Source organism: Formica exsecta, unplaced genomic scaffold (assembly GCF_003651465.1).
Source record: "Formica exsecta isolate Colony F162 unplaced genomic scaffold, ASM365146v1 scaffold332, whole genome shotgun sequence".
NCBI classification, from domain to species: domain Eukaryota; kingdom Metazoa; phylum Arthropoda; class Insecta; order Hymenoptera; family Formicidae; genus Formica; species Formica exsecta.
In genome coordinates, this window is record NW_021850572.1 from 186131 (window position 1) to 201555 (window position 15425).

The 15425-nt window shown below is 32.1% G+C and overlaps 1 protein-coding gene across 1 annotated transcript in view; it reads left to right on the top strand.

The window, feature by feature from the left end:
* Nucleotides 1-15425, top strand: part of LOC115238307 (lachesin-like) — an 80898-nt gene that overhangs the window by 54656 nt on the left and 10817 nt on the right. Inside the window, exons 3-5 of the mRNA XM_029811999.1 lie at nucleotides 561-768; nucleotides 10953-11111; nucleotides 14761-14889. Of these exons, the coding sequence (XP_029667859.1) occupies nucleotides 561-768; nucleotides 10953-11111; nucleotides 14761-14889 (496 nt within the window). The remainder of the gene's footprint in view (nucleotides 1-560; nucleotides 769-10952; nucleotides 11112-14760; nucleotides 14890-15425) is intronic.

A 15425-nucleotide genomic window follows, 5' to 3' on the forward strand; every position in this document is an offset into this window, starting at 1 on the left:
TATATATAAAATATTTTTAAAGCTATTTAAAGATAATTTCAAAAATATTGATATATTTTTCTTGTTAAAAAGCCAATCAATATAAAAGACTTTGGTATTGCAGAATAACATTACTACTTTTACATTTCTTTGATATTTTCTCCATTTTACCTTCCACAATTATTCGTCTGAGCTGCCAGCACGAATTGATTTATATCTAGGAAGCATTGCATTTCGTGTATATAGGTATTTACATAAAACTTTTTCTTGCTTTGAAACCTTCCCCAGAAAGTTCTCAAAATACTTGAGAGCAATAAGATGCCGTTCTGCGTATAATACGAAGCTGTTATTTATATTGCACTTTCACATCGAGCATAGTATGGTAATTTTGAAATTCTATTTATGTTATACACGTTGCATAAACTTGATATAAACTAAGTATTATAACATAAGCATTAGAACACAAAATCATAGCAGAGATACAATATATCAAGTTTTACAATAACAATAATACGACTAAATTATAAACAAATTAAATTATATATTATTACTCATTATCTGATTCTATTTTTATGTTGCAGGTAGCGTGGCTACGAGTCGATACGCAGACGATTCTGACGATATCAAGTCACGTTATCACGAAGAATCATCGGATCGCAGTGACACACATTGGCCATCGAACGTGGTCTCTGCATATAAAAGATACGCGCCAGACTGACAGCGGTTGGTACATGTGCCAGGTTAATACTGACCCGATGTCCAGCATCGTTGGTTTTCTCGACGTTGTTGGTAAAGATCAAACTCTTTTAATTCTCCTCTAAAAGATCGTCATTGTTCTATATATATATATATTGAAAAACTACGCATTAATAATTTCTGTTACTATTAATAATTTCTATTGAAAATATTACTACATTATCTGAATGAACATTTATTACCTATGCAATATAATGTAATATAAATTTTTATTTGCACTATAAAACTCGGACGTTTTATTATTATATCAAATAAATGATAAATCATGATTATTGCAAGCTTTTGTCGGGTAAAGCATTACCACATTCGCCGTTGAGGGAATATCGGATAAATATAATATCACGCTCAGCATTATTATCTGTTCGAAAATTACAAATGCCTTTTCTCTCTACGTTACACTCCGCACTCAATACAGATTATCATGTTACACAAAGAAACTGACAGATCCAGCTGCGTAACTAGTGCAATTTCACTGATGAGTGGCAATGGACACGATCCTTTGAATGTACCAACTCTGCGTGGTACGCTCATTTGTTTTATCTTGGATAAGTGACAGGATTTCTTTGATAGAATCTCTCGTCGCATTACAAGCCACTCATTCTTCCATGGTGTTATTACTGTTCGCTAATTGTGAGCAGCAACGTTAAAGGTATAAAGGCTCTCTATAAAGAATTATATATACAAAGGTCTTATTAAGTATAAAGTGATTTATCTGTATTTTATTTGCATTTGATGAAATCTTTTCATTGCGATATCACATAATTATTAATAATTTTGATAATTGAAAATTAAATAGTTGTAGAAGACATCGATAGAGATTGGATGTATTTATTGAAGAAAATGTGATTTTACAATAATTCGTTAGTTTTGACATGTGTGTATATTATTTTCTATCTTCTCTTTGGTTATTTCGTATAATATAATAACATTTCATATAACTATTGGGTTGAACGGAAAGTTCGTGCCGTTCAACCCAATACAATAACTTTGAACTCATTTGGAAGATAATTTAATTCTCAACTTTTGTTTCGGTACTTTTTGTTAAAAGACGCATACTTTCCCTGATATTTGTAAAAATGTAAAAAATAACCGTGATTTCAGAGGTTTTTGGGCGCTAATTTTTTAAGGAAGCATTCTTCGACACATGTTTATAGAAAACTTTTTGTTTGGAATTAAATTATCTTTCAAATGAGATCAAAATGATTTCTATATACATGGGTCGAAAAATGCTTCCTTAAAAAGTTAGCGCCCAAAAACCTCTGAAATCACGGTTATTTTTTACATTTTTACAAATATCAGGGAAAGTATGCGTCTTTTAACAAAAAGTACCGAAACAAAAGTTGTAGAAAATTAAATTATCTTTCAAATGAGATCAAAGTGATTGTAGTTCGCTCCATAGGTTTTGAAATAAACCAGTTAATAACCAATTTCAAATGTACCGAAAAGTGTTTTTTCGGCTATTGATGATTATTCGAAAACCTATGGAACGAACTATTGAGTTGAACGGAAAGTTAGTTCGGTTTTTTACTAAGAGATGAAGACCGAAAAAACGGCACGAACTTTCCGTTCAACCCAATATATATTTTGACACAATTACAAGAATATTTAATTTTAAATTGCTTGCTTGGATAATTACATTCGTCACATTTACATTTGCATAATCGCATTAGAAACCGTTTTAATTACTCGCAATATAATAATATAAATAAATGTGTAAAAAAATAATTATCACGCAATTTTTATTTAAAAGTCACTACTTGAATAAAAATAATATTGTCATGTGTTGTATACATATAATTTGAAACCGGCTTATATATATGTATAAACTTATATATATATAAATATTGCGCGTAATTTCCGGTTTTCTTATAAAGCCTAAGAGGCGGAAAATTGAGCGGAAAATGAGAATTCCGGAATGATTTAAGGACCGCTGCCGACAAATATTTGCGAGCAAATCGTGCGTTCGGGATTGCTCGTGAATTTGTAACCCACGCCATCAGAAACTCCAGGATTCTCGACTAGTCGTTGCGAAATTCGACTAAGCACAGGCGGATTCAGCGTTTTCCATGTATACGTAACTCGCGATTGTCCCGCGGAACACGTCCTTTGCTGGCAGGGCGCATCCTTCTTCCTGCGAGTATGCATCAACTGATCCTTCCTCGGAACTTTCTTGGCACTTGGCACCACCGTCCCTGTTACCGCCAACTTGTCAAACTTTGCCAACTATGGTCGTCTTGGCGGACACCATAGTACCTCTAGAGGAAGCCGTGATTGCTACTACAAGACACCGATATTCAATCCTTGATTATTTGTTTCGCGACACTCTGGGGAATACTACGTACAACATCATAAGCTCCGTAAGGTTGATCTTCACCTTAATTTGCCCGAATTCTTTAGCGGGAAATATATTATATTTTCTTAATTATTATACAGTATAACGCGAAATTATAAATTGGCAATTAAACTGTTATAAATTATTATTATATTATTCTCTTTTTTTTCTCGTAAAACTATTTTATTTTAACTTTTAACTTTAATTCAGTATTCGTAACATTTTTTAATGTGACGTCATTGAATGATAATCAAATATTTGCTAATAAAATAGTAAAATTATATTATTGTTTAATTTAATATGTTAAAGATTTTGATATAAAACACAATTGCTCTCAAAGATTTGAGTATTTTTTCATTATTGTTATACTTGTCGGTTATCCCACATTTTCATTAGATTGGGCACATCAAGTTTATCTTATTTTTTTTTTCTAGATTAACGAACGTAATTTTTTCACTACCAATTATCAGTTGACGTGACAAAGATTTGACGCAAAGCCTGATCTCCGGAGATCATTGGTCAACTCTATCGCATTCTGGCGCAATAGTATTCGGGAGATGAATATCGGACTGCCGGAAATTACCAAATAAATGCTGGCATTCTATACTCTTGTGGAAAGCTAATGTATCTCCATAAATATCTCAGCTGAGCTTACTGATTTATATCTCTTAACAAGCTCACAGATAGTATCCCATTGATACATTGCAAAGCTCACGTTAACTAGGATTTAAGTGAGACGGCTGAACGTTCATGAATGGATGTATAATTAAACATTTATTTCCGAGAAAAATCGTTTTATGTATCGCGTAATATGATTTAATATCTTATTGCATATTAATGATATAGATATTTTATAATTTTATATTTTACATGCTAGCATGTTCTTGTCTCTATCAATTAAAAAAAAAATTTGATAAAGGAGCACTACACCACAGCAGCAGCTACTATATTTAAATTATTATCTATTTAGAAAAGCCTAAGATTAATGACAATATAAATAAATATAAAATATAAATAAGGTATATATGAATATAAATGATTTAAAGAGAGAATATATAAAGTTTAATATAATAAATATATTTTAGTTGAACAGATTAAAGATTTCACACCTCGGCGAGCTCTCTCGAGTGGCTTGCCAAGATAGAGACGCCTCCCCCGCGTTACCCGCAACGACCTTCCGCGATCGGCTGGATTTGTGGCGGCGGGATGCAAATATATGTAAAGTACGTACCCCGCACCGAAACCTTTCGAGGGCGATTGTACTCTTGGCGGGCTATTAGACACCTTCCCGGCAACTCGTGCTCTACGTTCTAATAACCGGTCGACCTCCTAGCGCCGCTAAACCGCCCCCTTGCCGCAACGGCTCTGTATAGTTTAACCTCACTGCAACCGCTCGTTAAGATTCTTCTTTATCGGTCCGGCCTATCGTCGACCATATCGTCAAGAGTAAGAAGAAAAGAAAAAAAAGCGACGTGCCGGTTATTTTGTTTCATTTTGTTTTATCGGATGACACGTCGTATTTTACAGTAGTTTGCGTCATTCGAACAGGAAGGGATAGAAAATTGGCACTGATACAAATTGTTACGATAAAAATAAGTTTTAGAGTCTCTAACCACACATAAATATTTTGATTAATTTTGATTATTCTGTTATTTATCTTGATTTATCATTTTATAACACTGTATTTTACAGTTTTTTTTATAGACTTTGTGTGCAATATGATTCAAATGTAACAATAAATTAAATTTTTATCTAATAATAACTGTTGCTGTGTGTATTTTAGCTAAATATAAGAAATGAGGATAAAAAAAAAATGGAGAAGCTAGTGGTTGGTTTCTTTCTTGCGTTATCGAACCATCGATCGTATTTTAAATTTGCTTTAATTTGCATCTAGAAAAAGACGCAAGAAGAAAAATTATACTTGCACGAATTCGTTACGATCTCTATTATACATTTTTGAAACTCTCGCGCACGCTTGAATTATTTGTTGAAACAACGATATTGCTTCTTTGATAATGCGTGCGTAATAAAAAGTTTATTATAGTTATATAAAACCATTTTTAACGTGCGCGCGCGCAAATAATCACGAGCAAAGTAAAATATCACTGAATTTATATTAACAATAAGAAAATTATTTTGAAATAATAATAATAATAACCGAACAATAATAACTAAAACAGTAATAACCATAATTCTCTTTATGCCAGTAAACTCGAATAAGCATATAATTCGTAACAATTATTGCTTTGTTTTCGTGCTTTCGTGATAATTCGTTTTGGATAATTCAACTTATTGAGAGAATTTAATCTCCGAGCTTGTTCAAAAATTCAAAAAATAGAAAAATATTAAAATATGGGAATAACAAATATTGGATGCAGATTCGATATATCGTTCAAAATATTGCAGAATTTTTATCATTGAATGACAATTAATAAAAAAGGGAAAGGCCAATTGGAGCCTGGACGTGCATTTAGAGCATAATAATTATGTACTGCTTTAAAAAAATATATTAATGCATATAATATAAATTAATAAATCAATAATATAAATTAACAAATCAAACGTTTTGCCCCAATTCGGATCCTTATCAATGAAAATAATCAAAATTTTGAACATATAAAAGGACGTCGTAAGGCGGAGTAATAAATACGGAACGCAACGGCAGATTTATTACAGTGTTATGATATGCTCACAACATTATCGCGTGGTTCGTAAATGATATGATTATAAGTTTCCGCATAGGTCGGATTTACCCCACAGACAACCCTCGACCCAACAGATAGTACACAATTATTACGCTTTATATAAGTACCACGTCCGGACTCCAATTGGTCTTTTCCTTTTTTTTATTGATTGATATTTATTATTTGAGCCTTGTATAATTTTTAATTTTATTGTTGTATCATTGAATGTATTTTTTATTTGGTACAAATTTAATTATTGACTGCAGATTGCGCTCAACATATAGATTTCTGTTATATAGCAATGATATATTTTATTTATTTATTAATAACTGTTATTTATCTTTAAACATAAATTTCTATAGCAGCTTATATAAACCTTAAAATGTGTGGACCGCGCGCGTAATCTCTGTGTAAAATACATATATAAGTATAAAATTTATCGCAGCTAACTTTTGTTAAATTTCTTGTTTGACGTATTGAAATTGCGCTGCCTTGGTCCAACTTGCCTCGGTGTGATATTATATGTTCTTATTTACGTGATTAATTATTGGATCGTAAAGTCTTTTCTGAATATATTCGCGAATGCAAGAGGACTTATGAATACGACCCATCATTAAATAAATTATAATAATTTATGTGAAAAATGTATATTTTTTGAATTTTTAAACATATAAAATTAATAATATATTATAAAGAAGAAATATTATAATCATCCTATTATGAAACATTGATAGAAAAAATGATTGTAGAAATAAAAGATTTAATATATTGCATTATTCGAAATTATTTCAGATGGTAAAGAGTTGACAGCACGGTCGTACGCACCGTATGCACGACCGTGGTTGATAGTGTGTTTTTACTGAATTTTTGCATAATTCAATCTCCGGAGATTGGCGCGCATGCATCAATTTAGTATCGCGTTGGTTCAAATTCGTTCGACCGATCGAACTTTTCAAACGTTATCGGTATGTCGCAAAATATAGCAGCCATTCAAAAGGACACTCGAAGATACCAGTGGTATGAAACGCGGTATGTATGTACAGTCTACGCGCGAATATAAAACGGGATCCGTGAAAACAAACAAAAACAACAGCGCGCGTCGGTGCGCGGGCACGCGTGAAATAATAAATTCGACCCAATTGTTTTCCCGTATCAATAAATATACTATCTGCGGATACGGCGCTTTTTTTCGCCCCGTTTGCGCCCGACATAGTCGGGGCAAAGCGCGAAATGAATTGCACGCCGGGCCCGGTGATATCTCTGTGACCCGTGATGGCGCGGGCGCGTAGCGATGCTGGCGTGGGATTGCTTTTTGCTCGATGGCCGATGCCCGCTTAATTCTTTGGAAGAATTCGCTCCGTACCACTGTACAGTGGCTCTCGCTATTTGATTGTTCTGCTGTGATTTGCTGTGTCGTCAGACAGCACCCTCATTTCGATTTTCTCTTTGTCCGGATCACGCAAACATTATTGCAAAAATACTATATGCTTTGACGTTACTTAATTAGAAACATATGATCTTATCAATTTTTTTATTTTTACTAATCATTAAATTGTTATTTTTTGATTAAATAAAAATTTATAAAATTGTTAGATTACAATTGTATTTAATTGATTCTTTAAAAATAATTCAAAAGTTTTGTATTGAGATATTATCGTTATTATTGTATCAATTAAATAACAATGAACTTTATTAAAAATAAAGTAGATGAGAATAAAAAACACTAAAATTTTTAATTTTTATTTGAAAAAATCAGAATTTAAATTTAATCTTAATGTATAAAGAAAAGACCTAGATATACAGAGCCTACACATTTTAAACATCTATAAAATAATACACAGTTAATTTATATATACACTTTAAAATTTATACATTTATATTGTTGAAATATATTATCGTTAAAAATAAGAAAAAATTATTTTTTTACAATTGTGTGTGTCAGAAATGATTACCAGGGCAATAAGTTGCTATAAAGTAATTATTGGTTGGCTTATTAATTAAAGCATTATTTGCCGATTGGCACATAAATAGAAGTTTTTATATTTCTAACGTGTTTCGCAAATTTCCACTGTTACGCAATCGCAGCTCTCGTCTATCTTCTCCGAGCTGTCGTTAGTACACGGAAGTACCATTCACGCCGGTACTTTTTCGCGTACGCGGAAACTTCGTCCTGGAACCTCTTTGCCTTCCGAACACGTTTTTCGTAACTCACCAGAGGGACGCGACGTCGGTCTCTGAGAGAGGACTATTCACGAAGGTAGCCTCTTTCGTGACCGGGAAAGAACTCGGTTCGCGTAAGCCGTGGGAAACCATTCCCAGCCAGCCGTCTTTCCGGTACAAACTGCATGTGCGCTGGCCATATTCGGCTCTATTCCGTCTCGAAAGCAACTCGATAATGAAATTTTTCGCATTGTTGTCACGGAAAATGTATCGAGAAGGTGGTCCCGCTTTATCCTCGTGCGGTAGAGATTATTTTCGCGAAGGGCGTGGATCGATCATCATGGAGTGCTGGTCATGCCGTAAACATTGTTCTATATTCAATATATTGAGAAAGATCGGTCTCGTGTACATGCGCGAATAATCTTTGTGTTGGCAACAAGCTAAAAATGTGTTTACAAGCTACGTCAAAAAAAGATCTCTTCCCACATAAAGCGATATAAAGAGATGAACTATAAAGAGAAGGGGTTTCTAACAGTATTTTTAGTGCGTGAGATAACTTATAGCTTGGTGTATAATGTGTAACGATAAAAGTAAATAATTTATTATATTAAACGTGAATTTTATCGACGTTTATAAGAAATCTTTCTTATAGCGGGTAATACATTTTAGAAAAAATTTTTTTAGAAGAAAAAACATTTTGAATGACAATTATGAGATGTCTTATTTTAGTCGAAAATAGTAAGTTCCTCATTAAAATAAATTCTTTTGCGAATAATTAAATAAAACTTGCAATCTTAATAATTATTTTTTATTTTTGTTATAAATGAAAAGAGACTAATAATATAATATTTTTATTATTACAAAATAAAAATGTATATAAAACATATATATATAATGCAAGATAATTTATTCTTGTTACTATTATTGGGAAAATATTTTAAATTTATATACGTTTAAATAAAGCTTAGTTAAGTTAAAACTTCAATTTTCAATTAATTTATAAAACAGTAAGAGCAAGTATCCTTTTTATAAGCACTTTATAGCATTTATTCAAGAAATTTAAAGAATAAATTTACTCTTTATGTTACAGTATTTTCTAATTAGATAAGTGCGGCATTTAATATTATCATACTGTCATCTTGCCATCCTGTCATCTTGTCTGTTTTATTTAACTATGTATTCTATATATGTATATTTAAGAGACACTGATTAATTTAACTCATGAGCAGTAGCGTGAGAAATCTATTCTATGGCAGAAGCAATGACCTCTTTTATATTTGGATTTAGAAACACAAAATCATATATTTTCTCAAAACATTATTCTATTAGAGACTATGTATTTTGTGCGAAAATAATTTTCGCACTAGTATTAATTCTTGTAGTTAATTTAGCCTTAATTAAAATTACATTTTTTTACATAAAAGCTTTCTTTCTTCAAAAGCTTACTCTGCATAATATAATTCTATATTTCAATTTAACATTTATATATTTATCTGATGAATGTAGATAAAAATTTCAAGATATATAGATAAATAATATATACAGTAATTCGATCAATAGTTTTATATAAATACAAAAAATTTAACCACAGGAGAGAGAAGATTTTTCTGAATTTTTATTCCTATTGAGGCGAGCAGTTTCTCTGGAATATTTTGCTGCGTTTGTCAAAGCAAGAGAGAAAATTGAATGGTTTTGTTCTCATCTGCTTCAGTCTTTATATATTTTTTATATTATCATATCTTTTAGAACGTTCTTGTGTGTGTATATGTAAAGCGGCGCAATGATTAATTCAGATATTTGGATACATGGTGGATTAGTTGAAATAAAAATCGCGGGTAAAAATATATATTAAAACAAGATAAACAGGAACCATAGGAAATGTACAATGTACATAGTATTGTATGATATATGTATATATTTATTGATTCTGATATTTTAGTTGATTTATTTACTCAGATTAGAGGAACAAACATAGTTTCTCTAAGCTATCAAATATATATTCTAAACACAGAGTAATATGTCCGATCATTATTTACTAACTTGGATAAAGCTACGCGATGGGGATTTACTTTGCATGATATATTGTTTGCTTATGCAGTTCGAGTAATTCGAATAATTCACTTACGTTCTCTTAGTTCAGATTCTGTCATATCATTCATGTATTAAGACACAAAGATGCTATGGATAATTATAAAATTTTCTTTTTACTAATCAGATTTATAAAACTATCAAATACATATAGCATAGTTATATATAATAAATATATATATTAAAATGTTTGTATGTTAAAATTAATAAGATCATAATTTTATTTAATTTATAACCATACACAACCATTTGAGAGAGATATATGTTTATTATAGACGATTATATAATATATATAATTATATCTTAATCGTTGAAATACAGCATATTTCTGATCGGCTTGATAAATTTTCTCAAAGTTTCATCTCGCAGCTTGTGGTCTCTCGCTCAAAGACAAGTATATGTGTGTGTTGTAAAAAATACAAGTATATTCACCATCCTAATACTATGCATTCTTTTACCACACCCCATCGAGCTTCCGGTTACGATCTACAACAAAGCAACGTGAGTTACGATCCGTTAAAATCACGCGCCGTAACCGACGCGTCAAAGATCGGTGAAAAGTTTCTTCAATGGAATAAAAAGGTATCTCGTGTACCAAAGGGTAGAAAAGGGGATAGACAGAAAAGGGTGCCAGCCGGACATAGACCGCTGTGAAGATTCGAGCAAATTTGAGATCGAAAACGAGATCTGCCGGGCAAATCGAAATTTTACGAGCGAATCCTCCGTATACGCGAGCGAATGGGGCGCAAATCCCCATGTTCGCGCGTGCTCCCGCGGTGCGGTATACACGCAGAATATTGCGACACGCTTAGACGATGACAGAGCATGATCGGCCCCACCGGGAGATAGTCATCTATCTGGCCGTGATGCTGGTACGCGCAATGTTCTCCGTGTGTTGGTACGCACACGCAACCTCCGGGGTGATTCTCGTTGCAATGTGGTCATTGTTTCAGTGCCACCGGATATCCTGGACTACCCCACCAGTACGGATATGGTGGTGCGGGAGGGTAGCAACGTGACGCTACGGTGCGCGGCGACAGGAACACCGGAGCCGACGGTCACGTGGCGTCGCGAGGCAGGCGGCACGATCAGCTTGTCAAACTGGCACGAAGGTACGTATCTTTGCGCTAGTGCTATTACTATTGCTTTGTCGGACGCCAACTGGGTATGTTATTCTGTCATCGGTTTACTACCTCAGATCAAGGGGTTTTCTCTCGCTCGTTTCTGTACCCCCTTTCAACCCTATTTCATCGTTATCTCGCGTCGCGTACATTGACCGTAATCTGTTCGCAGAATAACGTTTGTGCTGCGAGGCTTTTTCTTACTCGCGCTAAAACAGAACGTTTGTCGCGCCATTTCATGTTGATTGAACGGAATTTTTATTGTTGGTCCGGTCGAATCATTGAGTGAGTTTTGATGGATGGTGCTATGTGAATCGATACGAGTGCGTTTTTTATTGAATTTGCTGTAGATTGAACACGTTCGCAATTGATGCGGACAAAATAAATTTGCTTACTGATTAGAACTGATCAAATGTATGATATACATTTGAAATTAAATTAATTAAAATATAAGTTTTGTTTATTTTTTATAATAAAATAACGGAAAAAGAGAGAGAGAATTTTCAGTAACGAAAAGTTATATCAACAACATTGCATCATGTAATACAAATAGTGCGGCAAATATTTAAGTTTTTAATAATATTGTACCATCTCTTTAATATCACTACGTATACTATATACTATATTTTTTTTTTATAATTACGAAGCGCTTTTTTGATTCCATTGATATTTCTTTATTGCTGTGATATAACATCCAACAATAATTTATTCTTTCACTATCGTTCCGCTTCCTACAGTCTCTCACAATCGGCGAGAAAATTTAACGATTCGTTACACAAAATGGTTTCTTTCCTGATGTTATTATCAGCAAACTGCCACTGGCGCGATGTCTATTGAAATAAAATTGCCGAGAATTTATAATATAAACTCATTTACTTAACCCATTCGGGGAGAAATTAATTTTGTTTACAATTCCGAACAAATTTCTGTCGTTATGCCATCTTTAAGTAAAGTCTACTAATTAACATATAATTTAATTTCTTAATTGTTGTAGAAGAAATGCTATACAAGCGTTTGCGATAGAATATTTTAGCGAGAACTTTCTATTAATGACAATTCTATGATGCATAATGATTGCTGATACTTGAAGTTGAACTGTCATTACAATTTTTACAACTGATTTAATTTTTAATATTTTTTTCAAAAATATAATAATACATTGCAATTATAATAATACAATAATACATTATTATATTCGTACACGTAATTTAACGTTTCCTCTAAAAAATTATAACATACACATAGTTAAACAATTTTAATTAATTCATTAACTTTGCATAAAATCAAAATTGAAAGACACAATCCCACACAATTAAATAGTTTTTGTTTTACAAAATCTCTCAAACGATTCACTATTCTCACAATCCAATCATTCACAACGCTTTTGGTTTCCGGCTTTATTCAATAGTATCTCTCTTGTTTTCCGCTTTGTGTCAGGATCGTTCAGATCTTTCGTTGACTAATTGCACAAGCAAGTGCCAGAGGCATTCTTGATTGTACGTCAGGTGAGGTAGCTAAAGTACCGCTTTGGTCCCTCTCTATTTTGGCTACAGACTTTTCTCTCATCTTATATCTCTGTCGCCGAGTACGTTACAGAGTTTCGAGCTTCGAAAACACTGACGCGACAGGCTAATGTGCAATATATTTGTATTTTTATTCTTTTGTACGAGACCGTGTCAAACAGTACAAAAAAAAACATCTTGCAATGGTAAGATATTCGTGCGATCATGCCATCCATTATTCTATGCTTTATTCACCGGATGAAACTTTTATCTTCCGGGACCGATTTTAAGAAATCACTTTAAGCATTTTGTCACGTCCCGTTGTCCCTTTATTCGTCTCTTCATCTTGCGTTCGTTTTGCGGGAAGGTTCAGTCGCGATTCCATTAGACGATAAGTACCGGAAAATAGAGCATTCCATCGCACAGCTGTGCGCCATCGCTCTTACGATTTTCTCACTCGGTTCGCGCACTTCGTTTGACTCCCAATAATAGTTGGAGACGAAAAGAGAATTCTTTTATCTTTTTATTCTTATACGATAATCCATACTAAGCGGGTTTGCTTTCTGAAGACGATTTTAATAATTTGATGTGCGAATTTACCTCAAAGGTCTCAACAGGTGCGCGAATGGAAGCGCTTTTCAAGATATTGTGCAGACGTCGTTATATATAAATTTCATGGTATATATTTTTAAATGTTACAAAAAGTACACGAGGAATAATTTATATTGTTAAATAAAGGATAACGCAATGATTTTCTAATAATAAAATTAATGGCTATTATAAAATTATTAAAATAAATGAAAAATATTCTAAATACGCATACATATATTTAATATAAATATTTGTACAAATTATTTTTAATATACATATATATATTATATGTATAATTACTTATAAATTTTTTTATATTGTGCAAGTTACATTGTTTTTTGACGATAATATATACATATAACTGTATATACATTAGTAGGCCGCTGATCTGTAAAGGAACTATGTAAATTATATGATAATCAATCTGGAAATAAATTTTACTAGCTTGTCAATTTAATTTTATTGCGCACTCACAATGTGGAACTAATTGTGATTTCAATATACAAATCGATTAGCACGTTTAATTATATAATATCAAAATTAAGGAAATACACATTTTAATTAAACTTGAAATCAATTGTTTCATAATATTAAGCTAGTCGACCGTATTGCAGTATGTGAAACAGAAATTATCGGAAAACATCAGAGAATAAATATTAATTTACAACACATGAAATTACAACTGTGACATACATTACATAATAAGTACTACTTTGTTCACTTTCGCGCATTAATATTTATATTACATTCCATTTAGTACAACTTGCAATCTAATACAAATATGTTATTCAATAACGAATCAATATTTTATTTTCTCAATGTTAATATGTACATCGCAAAATATTTTGTTTTATTGTATATTTTGGTATAAAAAGAAATTTGGATGGAAAAACACATTTAATATGCTTTACCTAAATTGCATGAAAATTTTGCTAAATGCAAAACCTATGATTAAACATATCCTTTGCATTTCACATTCTTGCTGCTTATTACATAATTAAAGTATATGTGTACTGATTGATATATGTTACGTATATGTTATAAATAATATATCAAGAAAAAGAGGATAAAATATACAAATTCATAAATAAATGTTGGTATTATTAATATTGTTGGTATTATTAATATTTAAACAGAATTAAACAGAATTAGTAACAATTTAATAAGTATTTTATATGAAGAAAACTGCTTTTATTTTTATTGTTATTATAATATTTGTATTTGCTAATAGTAATAATTTTTTAATTATTGAATATATCTAAGCGATAATATTATGTAAATTGAAAGAGTAACATTTCTGGCTTCGAGAAAAGGAGAAAAGCATTTTATATAAAGATTTTAACTCGCAAAAGAATTTGTGAGGAATGTGTTTACGATTCAGAATACTTTGTTAAAAATTAATATAGCATTAATGCGTATAATTGGATAGATTGTGTTAGTATTGTCAGATCCATTTGTAAGCGATTAGTGAAGCGTACATAATTCACACGCCGTAATTCACGTTTATATGGATTTATATGCCTGCATTTCTGTATAAACTGTTGCAGCGGCAAGTATCGAAGGTCCGGAACTGGAAATAACACGCATTACGCGTCTCCATATGGGACCGTATCTCTGCATAGCATCTAACGGGGTACCACCGACAGTCAGCAAGCGGATCCTTCTCACTGTTCACTGTACGTAATTTTGAAACGTGATTCTAGATTCTATTTCATGACCAAGGGACACATTTCTATTAAAACAATGTGAAACGTTGCAAGATACGCATAAATGACTTTTTCATTGCAATCGAGGGAAGTATTGTCAAATGCATTTCTGTTTTATTAAGTAAAAAATATTACACGCATGCACGCATAGACACACGTATATATAATTATTTAAAAAAAAAATCTTACATAATCATTATATATTAAATAATTTTAAAAATGAAAATTAGGCGTGTAAAATATCATATTATTATAATTTTTGCTTCAAAATGAAGCTTCTTTAATGCAGTCGAAAAAATTTGGCACTATTCAGTTCCCATTATATCTTCTATACATATATGCTTGCACATAAATAATTTTATGCAGTTCCATGTTCTGTTCTAGAAATTCTTTCTTATGCGTCGCGCTTGCCACAAAATATAATTTAAATTGTCGTACTCGCGCGTGCTGTAAGCGATCTCGCGTAATGACGCCTCTCGGAGTGGGCATGGTGAATAGCTGATCCC